The following is a 20,828-nucleotide window of genomic DNA, read 5'->3' as shown; positions in this document are numbered from 1 at the left end:
CTTCTCGGTCGGGTAACTTCCTCATTAACTTGCTCAGGATGGTGTCCCTCTTCCGCAGGACCCAGTTAGCGGCCTGGGAGAGAGACTGGTAAGAAAGGAACTTCAGTGCTTTTCCCCCCTGAACTGATTAACTCTCTCAGCAAGGACTGGTTCTCAGGCAGGGAGAGATCATGTGAGGACTGGAAGCCCACCAGAGTGCAAGCCCACCAGTCTAACCAAGAAGACACGTAGACTAGGTCCTGGGCCATGTCTTCCATCATCGAGGTCTCCGTTGGGGAAAAACAAACTGGGGCCAAGGATGCCCTGTCCTCCACCGCCCCTTGGTTCAACATGGTGACCGCAGACTCTACTGCGCGGGGTCTCCCACGACATCCTTCCGGGACGTAAAAACGTTTCTGGGTCTTAAGGCCAGGAAGAAGCTTCGAAGCACTCTGACCCCTAGGGGCGTCTGCTTGGCTGGCTAAGAACTTGTCTATGTGCTCCATCCCTAGTTTTACGTCATGTTCTAGGGGGAGCGCCAGGGAAGGTCTCTGTTGAACCGGATTGTCCACGAGCCTGCTGAGTCCTGAGAGCCAGGCTTGTTCCGCCGAGGGCTTGGGCTCATCCAACCTATGGTGTCGTCTGATGAGGGCCAAGACCTTCCGATAAGAGATGTCATCTGATGAGCACTCTCCTCCTTCTACCAAGGCATCCGCTACCAACTCCTCCGCCCGAGAAGACTCGTCGAGGGCGGGAGGGGGAACGCGGGTAGGGAGCAGCTTCTCCTCTCTCGCAACTGACGGGCCTGCCCGCAGGATGGGCGAATTCGCTGGGACGAAGGTATCCGTCATGGGTCTACCTTGTCCCGCGGGGGCCCCCGTGGCTGTGGGCTTCTCTAAGCATGAAGGGCGCCCCTGATGCTCGCTGAAGACCGCCGAGGTGGCCGCGGATGACGCCAAGCCTTCCGTCCGGAGGAGCACCTCCCTCCATTGGGTTGAAGAAGCGGGAGCCTTCGTGGCCTTAGAGTCGTCTGGGGAGGCTTGATGCGACGTCCCCTGACGGAGATCTGGTCTGCTGGAGGAGTAAGGTCGCGAGGGTGAAGATGAGGCTCTAGGGAGCCAACCGGAAGTGGCCGCGGCTGAAGTAGCCTTAAACAGCTCACTCCGGGGTACTGTAATTCTCACCCACTTATCATTCGAAGAGCGACTCTTCTTGGACTTCTTCTTTGAGGTCTTGGATCTCTTCCTGCTGTGCCTGGAACAAGAACGGGACTACTTCTTCCGTGACATTTCTCGCTTTCTCTTTGAGGACTTTGGACCTTCGTCCTCCGACGAAGACGAATCCGAGGAAGAGGATGACGATGAGGAGGAGAGGGAGTACGCTGAATCTCCCGAGTCGTCCAAATTCGCAGGGGGGAACTCCATGTTCTCTGGCGAAGAGGGTTGAAGAAAGACGGGCGGGAGCGTTGACGAGGGCACCGGGGGAGACCGTGGAACCTTCTTTCGGTCGAACCAAGCATCAAACTCCTCCTCTAACCTCATGGGTGACCTGAAGGGCGTCCTTGGTGGATCCCATGCGGCGGGGTCCGAATTATATAAACCTGCCTTCTCGGCGTCTCCCCTGGTCGCTGAAGCACCTGAAACACACATCCAGGATGCAGGGAAAGAGGCTGCACCCGTCTTCCCCCATATAGGATCTTCCGTAGAGACGGGCCCTGTAGGCACCAGGACTTCGTCTCCTGAACACACTCCTGCCCCTCCCTCAGGCCCCACACATGCCTGAACTGATCTAATATCATCCCCCACAGACATCTCAGACTCTTGGGGAAGGGCAATGACACTAACTTACACTACTACGTGAACTTTAACCCATTTACCCCCACCATAAGATTAAATTTCGAGCATATTTTGCTATATATTTTTTCAAATTGCTCTAACATCCTAATTTTTGTCGTAGAGAGGTCAGGTTGGTCTCATTCTTTTGGAAAATGCCTGAAGTTTCTCATGAAATTATCAAAAACATGCAAAAACATGTACATAACAGTGTTTTGCAAGAACATACAGGTACGTCCTTTGGGGGCGAAAGGGTTAACTTAACTTAGCTTATTTTTTTTTTCATTTCTATAATTTTATATTTTTTTTTACATTTTTTCTTTTCTTATTTTTAATTTTCATCACTTTCACTCGATTCGGTCTTCCGTTCTTTGCTTCACTTTCTTTCTTTTCATCATGTTCACTAGACCGTTTTAAAGATTTTTTAAAGAAACTATCGAGTGAAAGTTGCTTTGTACGGGTTTTGAGGATTTTTCTAAAATGCGTTAAGCAAACATCATCGAACTACAGTGAACTCTCGCTACTTCGCGGTTCGACCATCGCGGATTCACCACTTCGCGGATTTTTTTCATAACCCATATACATATACATATTGGTAATAACAAAATCAACATACTGTACTGAATAATCAATATAATCGATGTAAAAACTAACCTATACACAGATGTGTACAGTAAATGCATTTGTTTCTTCATTATGATCAGAGAAACGTAAACAAAACATTGGTTGCCACTTTTTATCGTGCTTTTTGGCGTGTTTAGGAAACGCATGATATAAAATCGCCTTTAATATTTTTGCCTGTTTTAGTTTAGGGTACTGTAGTACATGCATTAAGTGTTCTGTACATTAAAGGGTAGTTTGTTAACAGTACTACGTACAAGGGAAGGTTTTAAAAGTCTGAATATACATGTTAAATAAATAAGTAAATAAGGTGTCACTACTTCGCGGATTTTCACCTATCGCGGCCGGGTCTGGAACCTATCTACCGCGATAAACGAGGGTTCACTGTACGCAACAACACGGAAAACCTGAAGTTTCTGTGGGTGATGCTTGTCGATGAAATCAACAATGTGTTGATGATATGCCAACATCTGTTTTATTTCCGCCGTACCTAAGATTTCGCCTACCTCCTCGATCTCCTCCGACTCACTCAACTGCGCTTGGAACTCATCATGCTGCATGGCTTGCAGCTCCTTGAGTTCCTCGGTGGTGAGCTCTTCGTGATGCTCATCGACAAGTTCGGTGATGTCATCTTCATCCACCTCCAGACCCTTGAACTTGCCAAGGGATACAATCTCTTCGACGTCTTCCTCGGCAGCAAGCACAGGTTCATTCTCGGGGCCAAAACCTTCGAAATTCACGCAAAGTTAAGTTGGTGCTTTGCCTGACATTAAAGCACTGCTTAAATAAGTGCTTGGTGTAGAGCTTTTTGAAATTAGAGATGATTTGCTGGTCCATGGGCTGGAGGATAGGGGTGGTATTCGGTGGAAGATACAACACCTTGATGAATTTGAATTCGTCGATGATATCATCTTCGAGTCCGGGGGGGGGTGAGTGGGTGCATTGTCCAAACAAAGCAAGCACTTCAAAGGCAAATTCCTCTCCTGAAGATACTTCTTGACAGCAGGGCCAAAAACTACGTTTACCCATTCCACAAAGATATGCCTAATAACCCAAGCCTTAGAATTAGAACGCCATAGAACATGTAGCAGGCCTTTATTAATTCTATGTGCTTTAAATGCCCTAGGGTTTTCGGAATGGTAAACCAATAACGGCTTTATTTTGCAGTCCCCGCTGGCGTTGGCACAAAGCGCAAGAGTCAACCTATCCTTCATTGGCTTATGTCCAGGCATTTTCTTCTCTTCGGCGGTAATGTACGTTCAACTAGGCCTCTTTTTCCAAAACAGAACGGTTCCATCACAGTTGAACACCTGCTGCTCTACGTAACCTTCCTCCGCCACGATGCTTTCGAACTTTTTAACAAAGTCTTTAGCAGCCTTGGTGTCCGAACTCAAAGCTTCTCCATGACAAACAACTGAATGAATCCCGGTCCGTTTCCTAAATTTCTCGAACCAACCTCGAGACGCCTTGAATTCCTCCGTCGTAGGATCAGCTGAACTCTCTCCCGCGTCACCCCGAGAGTACGCCGCCTTCAAGTCACTGTAGATAACGCTGGCCTTCTCACAAATGATAGTTTCCGTGATCCTATCGCCAACAATCTCCTTGTCCTTTATCCAGATCAACAAAAGGCGTTCCATCTCTTCCAGAATAGGGCTACGACGTTTAGAAATAATTGTAATCCCCTTCGAAGGTTTCACTACTTTAATGACTGACTTCTGTTTTATGATCGTCGAGATCGTAGACATATTCCGACCATATTGTTTAGCCAGATCGCTAACACGTACACCTCGCTCATGCTTTTCTATTATTTCCTGCTTTAATTCTAATGAAAGCATAGACTTCCTCTTTTTCTCACCACTACTACTACTTCCTGAACCGAAACTAAGCTTTTTAGGACCCATGATTACGGAACACAGAAAACAACACGTGAAAAGGCAAGATAAAAAACTGTTAAAACTGAGCGAATAGAAGACAACCACACGATGCGCACGAGATGAGAGGAATGATCAAGGTGACGCTCGATTGGCGTCCCTCCGATATGCTGCCGTCTAGCGGCGTCAACAACAAACGACGCTGGACGCTTTCGAGAAAATTCCACGCGTAAGCGTATTGTTTACTTCGTATGTTGGAGCAACACTTCGTATGTTGAGACAGAAATTTGGTCAAATTTTACTTTGTATGTTGGAAAATTCGCATGTTAGGATAATCGTATGTAGAGGTTCCACTGTATGTTGGCATGTGGCTGTTTGAGTAGAGTGTTGTGGAGGGAGTTCAAATCCGGGGAGAGGAAGAGAAGAACCACTCCCTTTCGTAGATTCTTGTCTGCCACCCACAACTCGCGGTCCGTCTGTTTTGCTGATCCAATGGGGATCCGAATGTCCGGAGACTCGAGTGCCTGATTCCACCGGGACTTGAGTCGCCACTGGGGAGATTCTGTCGTCTGATGAGAAGGCTTTGTGGAGATTGGAGTCTATACTGTAATCATGTCTAAGTATACCAGTCTCTGCGCAGGAAGCAAGAAGGACTTCTTGAGGTTTACCATGATCCCAGATTTTGGCAAAGCCTCAGAAGTTTGTCTCGATGTTGAAGAAGGGTTGACACCGAGTCTGCTAGGATTAGTCAGTCGTCCAGATAACGAAGGAGACGGATGCCAATCATGTGTGCCCAAGATGACACAAGGGCAAACACTCTGGTGAAAACTTGAGGAGCTGTGGAACGACCAAAGCACGGCACCTTGAACTGGTATTTCCTGTTGTCTGGCTGAATCTTAAGTACAGTACTTCCTTGTAGACGGATGGACTGGGATCTGGAAGTACACATCCTTTAGGTCCAGTGTGCACATGAAGTCCTGTGGTCTTACCGCTAGTATGACCGTTTCTGCTGTCTCCATGCTGAACGGAGTGTGCCTGGCAAACTTGTTCAGATCTGAGAGGTCGATGACTCTTCTCCAGCCTCCAAACACCTTTTTCACAAGAAAGAGTCGACTAAAGAAGACTGGAGACCCGTCGAGGACCTCCTGGAGAGAGCCCTTCTTCAACAGGGTCTGGACTTCTGCCCTAAGGGCCAGCCCATTTGCTGATTCCACAGCAAAGGAGTCTATAGACACTGTATTCCTGGTCAACGGAGGAAGAGATGTTATGAACGGGATGCAATATCCTTGACGAATCACAGAGATTGTTCAGTGTTTGGGCCTGAGTTGCTTCCACCTGTCCGAGCAACTTTGTAGGCATCCCCCACTGGTGGACAAGCAGGGGCAGTGCCTATCCTAGTGTTTGCAGCCTCGGCCACTCCCTCTAGGATATTTTCCTCCCTTGGAGGACTTAGTGCCTTTCCTGTCCTTGGCAGGAAAGGGCTTCTTAGACACTGGTCTTCGCTGCTGTCTTGTTCGTCGTGGTCTTGGCTGGACAGGGCTGCTGAGGAGCTGGTGGTTTATAGGGCTTGGAAGTCAAAGCCCTTTGGAAGAATGATTGATTTAAAGTTTTCAGGCATCCTGACATGTCCTATGGAGGAGGGAGTTCTGATGGGACTTCTTCCATTTCTCAGCAGCAAGTTCCACGTCTTTAAGCTCCCTCTAGGAACGAATATCTGAGCCTAGCGATCTCAGCATTGGGGACTTGTTAATGGAACCTCTCAAACACCGCGTCTCGACGTTTCAGGATGGTATTCGCCCACAAGTTCGAAATTTGGTGGGCGAGAAACTCGATCATGTGAGTGCCTGAGAGCAGGGAAGTCTCCATTGCTTTGCTTTCCTGGTACGTTCCTTGGAGAAATACTCAGTCCGTACCAGGATTCCCAAGGTCCCTAACCAGACATCAAGCCACGAAGTACTCTGCATGGCGTACTTCGTGACCTCCCTCTGGTTAAGGATCTCGCTTGCCGAGAAATAGACCTGTCGATTGGAGAGTCTCTCTAGAGTGACTCCCTTGGTGAGCTCTTCCAAGGAGTGATGGAGAGGAAGAGCTGGACGAGGCTCATCCAGAATCTCAAAATACATCCTCTGTTGGTCACAAGGAGGTGGGAGAATCTTATTGGTAGAGCCGGAACGAAAGGAGGAGGCATGTTCGGAGACCTGTAGGGAGATCTTAGCCCTGGAACCCTTCAGCCCTTGAGACCAGGGGAAGGCTGCACTGGTCTTTGAGGGTTTCTGGGTGCCAAAGACACGGTCTAAGACCGTGTCCTTGCGCTCCCGTAGGAGTATCTCTAGGTCGGTAGACCAATTGAGAACCCTTATGAGAGTCAGAACCTGCCAGAATGCATGTTCAGACTCTTTTTGCTCTCCTTCCGACGTTGGACTTGCAGCGAAGTCTCCTTCTTCCATCCCCGAGAGCTCTTCTTGGGGTGGGTCGTGGACATCCCTCGAGTAACCGGCTGTCTCTGTAGACTTAGAAGTCCTAGAAGAGGACTTTGGGAGAGTCTTGGAGTCTTTGGACTCCTTCCGAGGAAGGAGGTACGACTCCAGCATAGAAGAACGAGATGTCGTGTCCCTCCAGATTTCCATGGGTGGTGGGGAACTCCCCTGTGAGGGGAGGCTTCCTCCGAAGGTAGAAGGGAGGAGGTCCTTTCCTCATGCGACTCCCTCGGCAGAGGTGAGGCAAGAGAGTATCCGGAGGAAGATGCAGGAAGCGCTGGCCTTGATGGTCTAACCTGAGTCAGCTTCATCCTCGAGGAAGTGATCGCGTCTGAGACTCCTCTTTTCTTCTTCAGGGGAGAAGAAGTCATAGTTCCTTGCAGAGGGTCTGCTGGAACTGTAGGATGCTCCGAAGAGGGGCCAGACAGAGCAGGATTGAAGGCCTGTACCACTGCCCTGCCCATAGCACTAAACCATGGCTGTTGACCGACTAACACACCGTCATATAGATCCCCTGAAAGGAAAGGGACCGAAGGTTCCCTACAAGGAATCTCTGCTGTAAGTGAGTCCACCTTATAGGAAAGCAGTTTTGGAATCCTGAACCCTTCTGTAGAGGCCCGTTCCCCTTTCTCCGGAGGACGCGCTGAAAGGCATTTTCCGGGTGGGGAACGAGGCGATGGTGACCTGTTAATGCGATGCTCCTGTTGCTGGTCACTGCACGAGTGCGCAGGTGAAAGCTGGTATGTTGGCGAGCGCAAGAGAGCGCTGGTGTGCCGGAGAGCGTTGGCACACAGTAAAGTGCTGTAGTAAGAAAATGACCAGGGAGTTGTGCATTCCCCTTAGACTGCGCTGGAGGTTGCTAGAGAGCAGCTGGAAGCTTCGGCACTGGAGAGCGCCGATGCATGGGCGAGAGTCCTGGCGAGTTCTGGCGCGCAGGAGACCGCTGTAGCTGTTGTATAGGAGAGCGTTGGCAAGCATGAGACCAAAGTTGCAAGGGCGTGCGCTGAGATTTCGGTGAGCTCTTGTTGCGCCGGCGATCGTAGATTGGCCGGTGAGCACTGGCGAGCTGGCAAACATTGCTCTGTGGCAAGGTTGCACTGGAAGGCGCCGAGGACGAGCAGGTGAAGGCGAGCACCGAAGCGTTGTAGAGCGCTGACGAGCTGGAGAGCGTGACGGAGCAGGCTGGCGCTGACGAGATGATGTTGAGCACTGGTGCACTGCAGGACCATGGCGATCTGTAGAGCATTGCCGCGCAGCTGCACGCTTAGGTAGGGTCTCATTAGGTTGTACCAGAGACAGAAACGGTGATGGCAAGTCGGCAGGTTGGCTGGTAGGAAGCACAGGAACAGGGATGTGCCCTATGGAAGGGCGAACATCCACCGATGGAGATAGCAAACGATGTACAGAGGAGTCCAGGACCGAAGTCCGAGGACTAACAGCAGCGTCGTCGGGAGAAGGTCCAGGAACGGGTGAAGGTCGAGGGCCAGGAGACAACTGAAGAGGAGACTCCTCTGCGGGGGACAGCTGCGATGACAAGGCTGAAGTGCCGAAGAGGCGCCTTTTCACCAATGGTGAAAGACGACCTCTAAGGCGAAGCGGCGAGCGAGTTCTGCGACGGAGACGCCCTCTAGGGGCCGATGGATCAGCAAGCTGACCATGAACAGTAGCAGCCCTCCGAAGAGGAGTCTCTATGAGAGGACTCCCCGGAAGGAAAGATATACTCACAGGAGAGACAAACATAGGACTAAGTTTCCCCCTTAAAGGATAATCAGGAACGGGGGTAAACTAAGTCGGCAGCAACAGCTGGAGAGTCTGGAGGGGTTGGGGTGTCGTCAGAAACCACAGAAGACACCTCTGACACCAAGAGGATCCATCTCCAAAGTCGACGATGACGACGGCTGCACACTTGCACCACAGAGGATGAGCTGCAGCAAGGAGTCCTTGGAGGGCAGACCCGGAAGCCCCAAGGACGACCATACCTGTAAAACCGAAGACATAGACAAGGCCTCACCCAGGGGAAGAGGTGGGGGCAGCTTTTCTAGGGGGAAGCAACACCATCTCTCGAGGACCGGTGTTGGCCGCAATTAAAAGGGTCTCTGCTAATACTCAACGGTCTCTAGGAAGAGACCAAACAAGTAGGAGCTTCAGAGGAAGGTCGAGAGACTGAAGAAGAGGCTTTGGGTTTTTCCCCCTTCAATGGAACTCCGAAAGAGAAATATCCCCATTATACTTCTTCCATCGTCACCCAAACCTCTCCCACTGGGAGGCAGACCACTCCCGACACTCACTACACTGGTTGTTGCTATCACACCGTTGACCTCTGCAGGCTGGACAAAGGATGTGGCGATCGGTCTTCACTGCTGACGTATAGGTCCCGCAGGGCCGGCCATCGAGTCCAGGGCAGGTGCGCATGGTCGCAGAAGTCAACACGCACACACACTAACACAAAGAAAAAGCACAAAAGAATCAATGGCAATCCAAAAATAACGGCGAAGGATGAGGAACGGCAATGACCGTACACCATCCGAGCCAAAAGCAAAAGTGAGCTAAATCACCATGTGTTAGTGGGAGCGGTAGCAAGCTAACCCCCTCCACCAGGGCTAACTAGCTGTATGGGTAGTTAACCCTGGCTAAACTTTAATGGCTCATCATTCCAGCTACGCCGAAAGTAAAACCCCTAAATAAATAGAGAAGGTTTGTATTCCAGTTACAGAACAAATATAGTTTATTATGAATAAATTATACTTAACCAGAACTCACCTCAAATGCATTCAATTTATGAAAATAAAAATGCACGACTTGAATTCAACAAAAATATCGCAAATTACTAATTTTTTCATCATATTTGCGCAACTAACAAGAATAAAGGCAGATATCACAAAACTAGTTCATCAATCCATTCTTACTGTCCATAACTTTCATATAACTTAATCAGCAACTTGAATCTTGCTAAGAATCATTGTCATTAAACGAGCATGGGATGATGTTAATTTCCGAGGTGCAGATGGTTGGTCTGATGTCTACCCAAGCCTAGCCTAATTGTACTGATTACATGAGAGGAATGTAAGGATTAAAATACGATACAGTACATCAATTTCTAGCGAAACTGGAATTTACCATAGGAAATGGTGGAGTGCTGGGTAGTTTGGCAGTTTTCTCTATGACTAAATGGGGCTGGGGCATAATAACTTACATATTGATCGATTAAACTGTGAAATCTATTTCAAAGTCCAAGTCCACTGTTTACTTTGGGGAGATATATTAAGAGTTACTGCATATGTGTTGTTTGCATTCACTATCACCAGCTGTTCGGTTTTTGTCTGACATACAGTGAGCCCTCGCTACTTCGCGGTTCGACCATCGCAGATTCACCACTTCGCGGGTTTTTTTCATAACCCATATATATAAACATCGCGGATTTTCCGGAAATTTCGAAAATACAGTGAACCCTCGCTACTTCGCGGTTCGACAATCGCGGATTCACCACTTCGCGGGGTTTTTCCATAACCCATATATATATACATATCGCGGATTTTCCGGAAAATTCGAAAATACCGCGAAATCTGAAGACCCCCAAATACGATATTTTGTTACCTGTAATTCCATTAATACTGTAATTAGTAATATCTGCTCTTACTGATTGTTCATTGTATTACATATGATATATAATTCAGCACAGAAAGAAATAAAACACGAAAAGAGAATGTGATCATACGATAATTCAGTACGTAGTAAAATTAAATCGAACATGAAACGCAAATCAGATGCAGTCATACCATATTAGAATGGTGTGTACTGTAATGGATGTGCTTCTTTTCCATGAATCTTTTGTATGTATACGTACGTAGTACAGTACTGCATCCAATAATATTCTTTGTTGCAAAAATCACATTTCGAATAAGCGTACGAGAGAGAGAGAGAGAGAGAGAGAGAGAGAGAGAGAGAGAGAGAGAGAGAGAGAGAGAGAGAGAGAGAGAGAGAGAGGCGTAAAATAGCGTACGTAAATTTTTATTATTATTGTTATTATTATTATTATTGTTGTTGTTGTTAATAAAATTATTATTGTTATTATTATTATCATTATTATTATTATTATTACTGTACAGTATTATTATCATTATTTATTATTATTACGGTATTGTACTTAATCTACGTACGTTCAGTATGCGCGGGGCATCTTCTATGAGTAGGTAACCAACGCATCATAGTACTGTAAGACGGGTTGTGATTGGTTCAAGCACTGATAGATGACGAATCAGAACTCAAGTTTTGTTATCTAGCCTGTGATTGGTGTTTTGCCCCCATCTTCTACCCGCAGCATCAAAGTTCTCGCGGGGCTGGATCGTTCACTCTCTGTTACCGCGTATCGCTGAGTAGACGTTCTTAAGTTTGTGAAGTTTAATCTGTGCTGTGTGCGACCTTTTTAAGTTGAACTTTTTGTTACAGTACTGTACGTAAATCCTACTGTAATGGCTCCCAAGCGTTCTGCTTCTCTTAAGGCTGGTAGTGAGCCTAAACGCCACCGAAGGATGATGACGATAGCTGAGAAGGTTACGCTTCTCGACATGTTAAAAGATGGTAGAAGTTACGCGGCCGCCGGCCGCCATTTTGGCATCAACGAATCCACCGTTCGCTATATCAAAAAGGACGAGGCGAACATTAGAAAGACGGCTGCAATCACCTTTAGCAGATCAGCGAAGCGAGTCGTTACAACGCGTAATAAAACGATCGTACGCATGGAAGGTGCTTTAGCTGTGTGGATTGCCGACTGCCGGAAGAAGAACATAGCGTTGGATACGAACACCATCCAAACAAAGGCTTTGAGTTTATATGAGAATTTTGCTGCAAAGGAACCTAAAGACGACGACGGCAACCATGCTGAAGATGATGCAGATGATCCTCAACCAGGGACATCCACTGATTCCCAGCCTCAGAAACGTTTTTCCGCAAGCAAAGGATGGTTCGCAAAGTTTCAGAAACGCTTCGCCCTGAAAAGCGTTTCCCTGCATGGGGAGTCTGCTTCCGCTGACACTGCTGAAACTTACGTGAACCAGACGTTCAAGAATATTATCGCCGAAGGTGGATACAAGCCGGAACAAGTCTTTAATATGGATGAGACTGGCTTGTTTTGGAAGAGAATGCCGTCGCAAACTTTCCTGTTCAAAGAGGAAGCCAAAGCCTCTGGCTTTAAGGCATTCAAGGATCGCGTTACCCTCGTGATGTGTGGCAATGCTGCTGGATTTTTGTTAAAGCCGGGGCTTATTTATAAGTCGAAAAATCCTCGCGCTTTGAAAAATAAAAATAAGAATCTCCTTCCCGTGTACTGGATGCATAATCAAAAAGCATGGATTACGAAGATGCTGACCTCCAACTGGTTCCACCAGTATTTTATCCCGCAAGTCAGCAAATATCTCGTAGAGAAGGGCTTGCCATTCAAGATCCTTCTCCTTATGGATAACGCTGGTGGACACGCAACTGACCTGTCACATGAGGGCATTCAGGTTGAGTTCCTGCCACCCAACACCACGTCATTAATTCAACCGATGGACCAGGGGGTTATCAGGGCGTTCAAGGCCCTCTACACGAAGAATACCTTGGCGGACCTCGTTGCGTGTGTGGATGCTGCCCAAGATGACGAGGATGAAGATTTCAACTTGAAGGCGTACTGGCGGCAGTACACCATAGCCACGTGCCTGCAGAATATTCAGAAGGCACTTCAAGAGATGAAACCTGCAACCGTGAATGCGAGCTGGAAGAAGTTGTGGCCCGATATTGTTTACGACGACAAGGGATTTACTCCGTCGGAAATCCAACACTCTGCAATACGGAAATCTGTGCAGTTGGCTGCCATAATTGGAGGTGACGGGTTTGGCGACATGACGACTGAAGACGTCGACGAGTTGTTGGACTGCCATTCCCAGCCCCTAACTGACGCAGACCTCGAAGACCTGACGAAATCGGCAAGTGAGGAAGAGAGTGATACCCAGGAAGAGACCCAAGAAAATGTCGAAGAAACGGGCTTAACATTAGAACGGCTTGCTAAGTTCTGCAACCATATCAAGGAGGCTTAAGAAATGTTACAAGAGTGGGACGAGGATATGGTTCGCTCGATGCAATTCTCCAACAAGGTCGATGACATCATGACTCCCTACAGGATGCTCTTAGAGCGAAAAAAGAAGCAGCGGCAGCAACTTCCAATCACAATGTTTTTCCAGCCTCGCAAAAAAGAGCCAGTTCCTCCTGCTAGTACGCCTTCGGAAGAAATTGAAGAAGTTGAAGAGGTGTCCCAGGAAAAGACACCTCCGTCTGAAGAGACGTAAAATACTACATTGACTGCACAGTAGAACACATCATCAGCTTCATCATCATCATTTCTACTGTGCAGCAAATTCATCGCCATCACCATTCAAGTTTTTCTTCAACTTCTTTCGTGGTGAGTACAGTAACAATCTTTATTTTTTACTTTAATATTCTTACTGCCTGTTTTATAGTTTAGTAATGTACGTACTGTATGCATTAAGTTAAAGGGAAGGTTTTAAAAGTCTACATGTTGTAACCTATCATATCTTTTTTGTTTAAAATTTACATTTACGTACGTAAAACAAATCTCTCTCTCTCTCTCTCTCTCTCTCTCTCTCTCTCTCTCTCTCTCTCTCTCTCTCTCTCTCTCTCTCGTAAATTGTTTTCCTGCTTTGCTACGTACAATACTGTATAATTTATATTTGTAAGGTAACATATTTTGTAAATGCTTTTACTGTAAATACTGTATGTACTGTATCATTATTTATCACTATCATCATGCGCGTTAAATGCCTTGTTTGTTCTGAGCGTGGTTGTTTACTGAGCGTACACGCCGTCGTTTCAGGCGGCGTCATAAAGAAAAAGATTTCATTTGGAAGTCCTAAGAAAAATACGTAAACTAAAACATTGGTAATAAAAAAATCAACATACAGTACTGTATAATTAATATAATCGATGCAAAAACTAACCTATACATATATGTGTACACTAAATGAGTTTGTTTCTTCATTATGATCAGAGATGAACGTAAACAAAACATTGGTTGCCATTTTTTATCGTGCTTTTTAGGTGTTTAGGAAACGCATGATATAAAATCGCCTTTAATATTTGTGCCTGTTTTAGTTTAGGGTGCTGTAGTACATGCATTAAGTGTTCTGTACATTAAAGGGTGGTTTGTTAACAGTACTACGTACAAGGGAAGGTTTTAAAAGTCCGAATATACATGTTAAATAAATAGGTAAATATGATGTCACTACTTCGCGGATTTTCACCTATCGCGCCCGCGTCTGGAACCTATCTACCGCGATAAACGAGGGTTCACTGTACCGCGATATCTGAAGACCCCAAATACGATATTTCGTTACCTGTAATTCCATTAATACTGTAATTAGTAATATCTGCTCTTACTGATTGTTCATTGCATTACATATGACATATAATTCAGCACAGAAAGAAATAAAACACGAAAAGAGAATGTGATCATACGATAATTCAGTACTGTATACAGTACGTAGTAAAATTAAATCGAACATGAAACGCAAATCAGATGCAGTCATACCATATTAGAATGGTGTAAGGCTGCTGATGGCTACTACTGTACTACAAATGTAATGGATGTGCATCTTTTCCATGAATCTTTTGTATGTATACGTGCGTAGTACTGCATCCAATAATATTCTTTGTTGCAAAAATCACATCTCGAATAAGCGTACGAGAGAGAGAGAGAGAGAGAGAGAGAGAGAGAGAGAGAGAGAGAGAGAGAGAGAGAGAGAGAGAGAGAGACATATCCTAAAACAAAACAAGCGTAAAATAGCGTACGTAAAGCTGTATTATTATTATTACTGTATTATTATTGTTGTTATTAAAATTATTATTGTTATTATTATAATTATTATCATTATTATTATTATTATTACTGTATTATTATTATCATTATTTATTACTATTATTATTATTACTGTACAGTATACGTAGGGTACCTTGTACTTTGAATTGGTAACCTACGTAGCATAAAAGACGGGTTGTGATTGGTTCAAGCGCTGATAGATGACGAATCAGAACCCAAGTTTTGTTATCTAGCCTGTGATTGGTGTTTTGGCCGCATCTCCAACCCGCAGCATCTACGTACTGTATTCGCGGTCACTTTGTCTCCCGCCGTATCGCTGTGTAGATGTTGTTAAGTTATTGTGGACTTTAATCTGTGCTGTGCGTGACTGTTTTAAGTTGAACTTTTTGTTGAACTTTCTGTTAAACCCTACTGTACAATGCCTCCCAAGCGTTCTGCTTCTACTAAGGCTGGTAGTGAGCCTAAACGCCACCAAAAGATGATGACAATTGCTGAGAAGGTGACGCTTCTCGATATGTTAAAAGACGGTAGAAGTTACGCGGCCGCAGCCCGCCATTTTGGAGTCAACTAATCCACCGTTCGCTATATCAAGAAGGACGAGGCGAACATTAGAAAGACGGCTACCATCACCTTTAGCAGATCAGCGAAGCGAGTCGTTACCACGCGTAATAAAACGATCGTACGCATGGAAGGTGCTTTAGCAGTGTGGATTGCCGACTGCCGGAAGAAGAACATAGCCTTGGATACGAACACCATCCGAACCAAGGCTTTGAGCTTGTATGAGAATTTTGCGGCAAAGGAACCTCAAGACGACGATGGCGACCATGCTGAAGATGATGATGATGTAGATGAACCTCAACCAGGGACATCCACTGATTCCCAGCCTCAAAAACAACGTTTTTCCGCCAGCAAAGGATGGTTCGCGAAGTTTCAGAAACGCTTCGCCCTGAAAAGCGTTTCCCTGCATGGCGAGGCTGCTTCCGCTGCTGAAACTTACGTGAACCAGACGTTCAAGAATATTATATGGATGAGACCGGCTTGTTTTGGAAGAGAATGCCGTCACGAACTTTCCTGTTCAAAGAGGAAGCCAAAGCCTCTGGCTTTAAAGCATTCAAGGATAGCGTTACCCTCGTGATGTGTGGCAATGCTGCTGGATTTTTGCTAAAGCCGGGGCTTATTTACAAGTCGAAAAATCCTCGCGCTTTGAAAAATAAGAATAAGAATCTCCTTCCCGTGTACTGGATGCATAATCAAAAAGCATGGATTACGAAGATGCTACCTCCAACTGGTTCCACCAGTGTTTCATCCCGCAAGTCAGTCAATATCTCTTAGAGAAGGGCTTGCCATTCAAGATCCTTCTCCTTATGGATAACGCTGGTGGACACGCAACTGACCTGTCGCGTGAGGGCGTTCAGGTTGAGTTCCTGCCACCCAACACCACGTCATTAATTCAACCGATGGACCAGGGGGTTATCAGGGCGTTCAAGGCCCTCTACACGAAGAATACCTTGGCGGACCTCGTTGCGTGTGTGGATGCTGCCCAAGAAGATGAAGATTTTAATTTGAAGGCGTACTGGCAGCAGTACACCATAGCCACGTGCCTGCAGAACATTCAGAAGGCACTGCAAGAAATGAAACCTGCAACCGTGAATGCGAGCTGGAAGAAGTTGTGGCCCCAGATTGTTTACGACGATGAGGGATTTACTCCGTCGGAAATCCAACACCCTGCAATACGCAAATCTGTGCAGTTGGCTGCGATAATTGGAGGTGACGGGTTTGGCGACATGACGACTGAAGACGTCGACGAGTTGTTGGACTGCCATTCCCAGCCGCTAACTGACGCAGACCTAGAAGACCTGACGAAATCGGCCAGTGAAGAAGAGAGCGAAACACAGGAAGAGACCCAAGAAAATGTCGAAGAAACGGGCTTAACATTAGAACGGCTTGCCAAGGTCTGCAACCATATAAAGGAGGTGAAAGAAATGTTGCAAGAGTGGGACGAAGATATGGTTCGGTCTATGCAATTCTGCAACAAGATCGATGAAGACATGACTCCCTACAGGATGCTCTTGGAGCGAAAAAAGAAGCAACGGCAGCAACTTCCAATCACAATGTTCTTCCAGCCTCGCAAAAAAGAGCCAGTTCCTCCTGCTAGTACGCCTTCGGAAGAAATTGAAGAAGTTTCCCAGGAAGAAGTTGAAGAGGTGTCCCAGGATAAGACACCTCCGTCTGAAGAGACGTAAAATACTATCCTTGGCTGCAAAGTAGAAGACATCAACAGCTTCATCATCATCATTTCTACTGTGCAGCAAATTCATCGCCATCATCATTCAAGTTTTTCTTCAACTTCTTTCGTGGTGATTACAGTAACAATCTTTATTTTTTACTTTAATATTCTAACATTTTAATATTTGTGCCTGTTTTAGTTTAGTACTGTATGCATTAAGTTAAAGGGAAGGTTTTAAAAGTCTGAAGAGTATACATGTTGTAACCTATCATATTTTTTTTTTTTTAAATTTACATTTACGTACGTAAAACAATCTCTCTCTCTCTCTCTCTCTCTCGTAAATTGTTTTCCTGCTTTGCTACGTACAGCATGTACTGTATGATTTTATATAGATACAGTAAATAATATTTGTAATAACATATTTTCTAAAAGCTTTTACTGTAAATATCATTATTTATCACTTTCATCATGCGCGTTAAATGCCTTCTTTGTTTACTGAGCGTGGTTGTTTACTGAGCGTACTTTATGACGCCGTCGTTTCAGGCGGCGTCATAAAGAAAAACATTTCATTTGGAAGTCCTAAGAAAAATTAAGTAAAACATTGGTAATAACAAAATCAACATACTGCATAATCAATATAATCGATGCAAAAACTAACCTATACACAGATGTGTACACTAAATGCGTTTGTTTCTTCATTATGATCAGAGAAACGTAAACAAAACATTGGTTGCCATTTTTTATCGTGCTTTTCGGCATGTTTAGGAAACGCATGATATAAAATCGCCTTTAACATTTGTGCCTGTTTTAGTTTAGGGTACTGTAGTACATGCATTAAGTGTTCTATACATTAAAGGGTAGTTTGTTAACAGTACTACGTACAAGGGAAGGTTTTAAAAGTCTGAATATACATGTTAAATAAATAGGTAAATATGGTGTCACTACTTCGCGGATTTTCACCTATCGCGGTCGGCTCTGGAACCTATCTACCGCGATAAACGAGGGTTCACTGTATATAAATGCTAGATATTGTTCTACAACAGCCAGTTTTTTTTTCAACTCTCCCCTTTAGTACCAGCATGACTACCATCACATGAAGAGGTCACCATGAAGGAAGTACAATCTATTTCAAAATTTAGTGCAATTTCATTTATTTCAGTAATTGATTATTATTATTATTAGCTAAGCTACAACCCTCGTTGGAAAAGCAAGATGCTATAAGCCTAAGGGCTCCTACAGGCTACAGGGAAAAAATAGCCCAATGAGGAAAGGAAATACTGTAAGGAAATAAATAAACGATATAAGTTATTGTTGTTCATGTTAAAGTAAAAAATATCCACAAAATAATTACCCAGGGCGATAGCGTGCGTAGCACATCTATGTTCCATCTGCCAGAGCAGAGGACCAGTGAGGTTATATTATTTTCTTGCGAGCGTAGCGAAAACTATTTGAGGGACGTGAAATGATACAGTACTTTAATTTCCCATCACTTACATATCCCATATATTTTTCCAACAGGTCATCTTGTGTTTATTATACAGTTCTGACCATTATTATTGCTGCAAATCACTCTTTTGAGGTGTTCCTCCACCCAAAACCCTATTTCCCCACTGGAATCACCCTTAATTGTTTCATGGGGAATAGGAAAACTCATGAACTGGTGGTTTGGCCCAATATTCATGGACATACATGGATTAAACATAAGATAGTGTAGGAAAATATATGATTCATGTATTTGACTAGAAATTAAAACGTATCATATATTCACCTATGTAAGTTTACCATAGTTTCGTATCTGTTCTAAATACATTTCAACTAATGAATTGAACTTGGCCAGGATTTGCTTTAAAATGAGTATATAGTATCAGACATTTGACAATCTCCTTACTCCTCTTCCAGCAAACAGTAGATGCGCTTCACACATTAGCTGCACATGCAAGTACTTTGGTGGACAAAAGTTTGGTGATGTACCTACCTATATATTATCCTAGAGGGCCTAAAGCTTGATGAACTGATGTAAATATTAATAGGACCATAGTAAGCATGACTAGCATCACAATTAGAGCAATTAGCAGTCTAGCCTAACTGCATTGATTGCATCTAAATCAAATGTAGCCACTAGTCCGTCAATAAAGTTTTTGGGTTGTATGTATGATAGCGGCCACCCGTATGTATTATTGTCTAACTTAGAATACGGAAGTGTTAGGGGGGTCAAAGGGGGGTGTTAGCCCCGTTAGGTAAGTAGGCAAGGACACGACTTGTAGGTTAGGTTAGGGGGGGGAAAGTTTAGGTTAGTTGATGTCCATTTTTAATGAATGCGTGAGGAGCTGGCCACTGATACACAAAAGCTCCAAGGTTTTATGCTTGACTAAAGGTTACCAGTCTGGTAACAGGCCTCCTAACCTAACCTAAAACACTATTTGACTTGTATCTTCTGGTGGATGTCGATGGCCTTCGCATGTTCCCTGACCAGGTGGGAAATGGACAAACGTTCTCAGAAATACCTCAAAGGAAAGAGGCAGACCACAATAACAGGCCATCCTAAGGACCCAAAGCGCCGTCCTATACACACTCCTACTCCACCACTTTTACCTGGTCTGAATTAACTAGGAGGATAATAACAAGGTTACATTTCCCCCATAAATGTGTCATGGACATGTTCCATTGGCTAAAGTTCTAACAAGTTTATAGCTCGTCATGCAAAATACATAGTTTACAAGTCGTGACTGAAGATTTGGAGAAGACTGAACAGAAATAGAGAGCGCAATCTCCACATCCTAGAATCGACGAGATGATAAGATCCTACTCTGTCACAGGATAAACAAAGATAAACAAAGGCTGTATTTTAGTGTTGCTTACCTTAGATTGTGTTACTTTGTGTGTTGCTAGTTTCACCACTGCAAAATTACCCTTTCCTATCGTTTTTTCGAATTCATAATAACCTACACGGAGTAATCTTTCTGCATTACAAGAGGACGTTTGGTCCGTAGTACTATCCATAGTTGCCATTTTGCTTAAGACTAAATGCCTATTTTTCAGTTGACAAATGTATGGTCTTGTAAAAATTACAAATAAAGTTCCACTGGTTCATATATTGAATACACAATTTTATAAATATTAATTTATCCTGTAGTTATCTAATATATAGTGTTATACTATGTCTCAATGGTTTAATCGATGTTGAATTCTTATTTCAACCGTAAAACAATATCAAAGCTCTACTATTTTCCCAAGGAAAAATTTAGATTTTAAAGCTATCCTTTTGAATACCTTTACTTATATAGCATTGTCATACCAAGTATTTTTGTATGTCAATTATCACAATTCTCAAAATTAACTAATAAAAAGAAAAGGATAATATTGGAACATATCGTCTGCATTTTTGAAGGCCATCCTGGTTCTAGGGCCTACGTCGTCTGCTACCTGACGGATTCCCGGGAAATTCGGATAATTTCTTACAGTAACCACTTCCTCGTTAATGAGCATTTACTAAACAAACATAAAGGATGGAATTGTAAGTATCATGATAAAGAGGAAATATCTATATACATGAGCATATACATACCTTTACAGATACTTATACATAAAGATATACTAAGTTAGCATACTAATTTTTCCTATCAATCCAATAAGACATATGAATTATGGACTTCCTGTTAATAAAGAAAGGGGTCGCTATTATTTTCATTCATTAGTATTCACTTATCAAAGATGACAATTTAATGGAATAAAATTACAATTCCATAATCAACCAGATAAGATTCGTTAGTAAACACCGACCATCTCATATTGAAAAATGTAAATAATTGCAATTTTTCAAACACCCATGCATTTCATATCATTGTTATATTTTAAACTCTTCAATCATCATTCAGTATATGTTCTCGGCTACTACATCTATCTTTTTAGAGGTACTTACGATATATACTCTAATTGCCTCTAAATAATAAAATT

General features: G+C 44.3%; 1 protein-coding gene across 1 annotated transcript in view; it reads right to left on the bottom strand.

Annotated features, from left to right (window-relative positions):
• Nucleotides 1-19,902, bottom strand: part of LOC137618147 (serine/threonine-protein kinase SIK3 homolog) — a 267,259-nt gene extending 247,357 nt beyond the window's left edge. Inside the window, exon 1 of the mRNA XM_068348177.1 lies at nucleotides 19,734-19,902. Coding sequence (XP_068204278.1) covers nucleotides 19,734-19,883 — 150 coding nt within the window. The 5' untranslated portion in view covers nucleotides 19,884-19,902. The remainder of the gene's footprint in view (nucleotides 1-19,733) is intronic.
• Between the last annotated feature and the right edge of the window lie 926 nt (nucleotides 19,903-20,828).

Source organism: Palaemon carinicauda, chromosome 24 (assembly GCF_036898095.1).
Source record: "Palaemon carinicauda isolate YSFRI2023 chromosome 24, ASM3689809v2, whole genome shotgun sequence".
In the NCBI taxonomy this organism is placed as follows: Eukaryota; Metazoa; Arthropoda; class Malacostraca; order Decapoda; family Palaemonidae; genus Palaemon; species Palaemon carinicauda.
The sequence above is the reverse complement of the archived record's forward strand: the minus strand, read 5'-3'. Positions and strand labels throughout refer to the sequence as shown.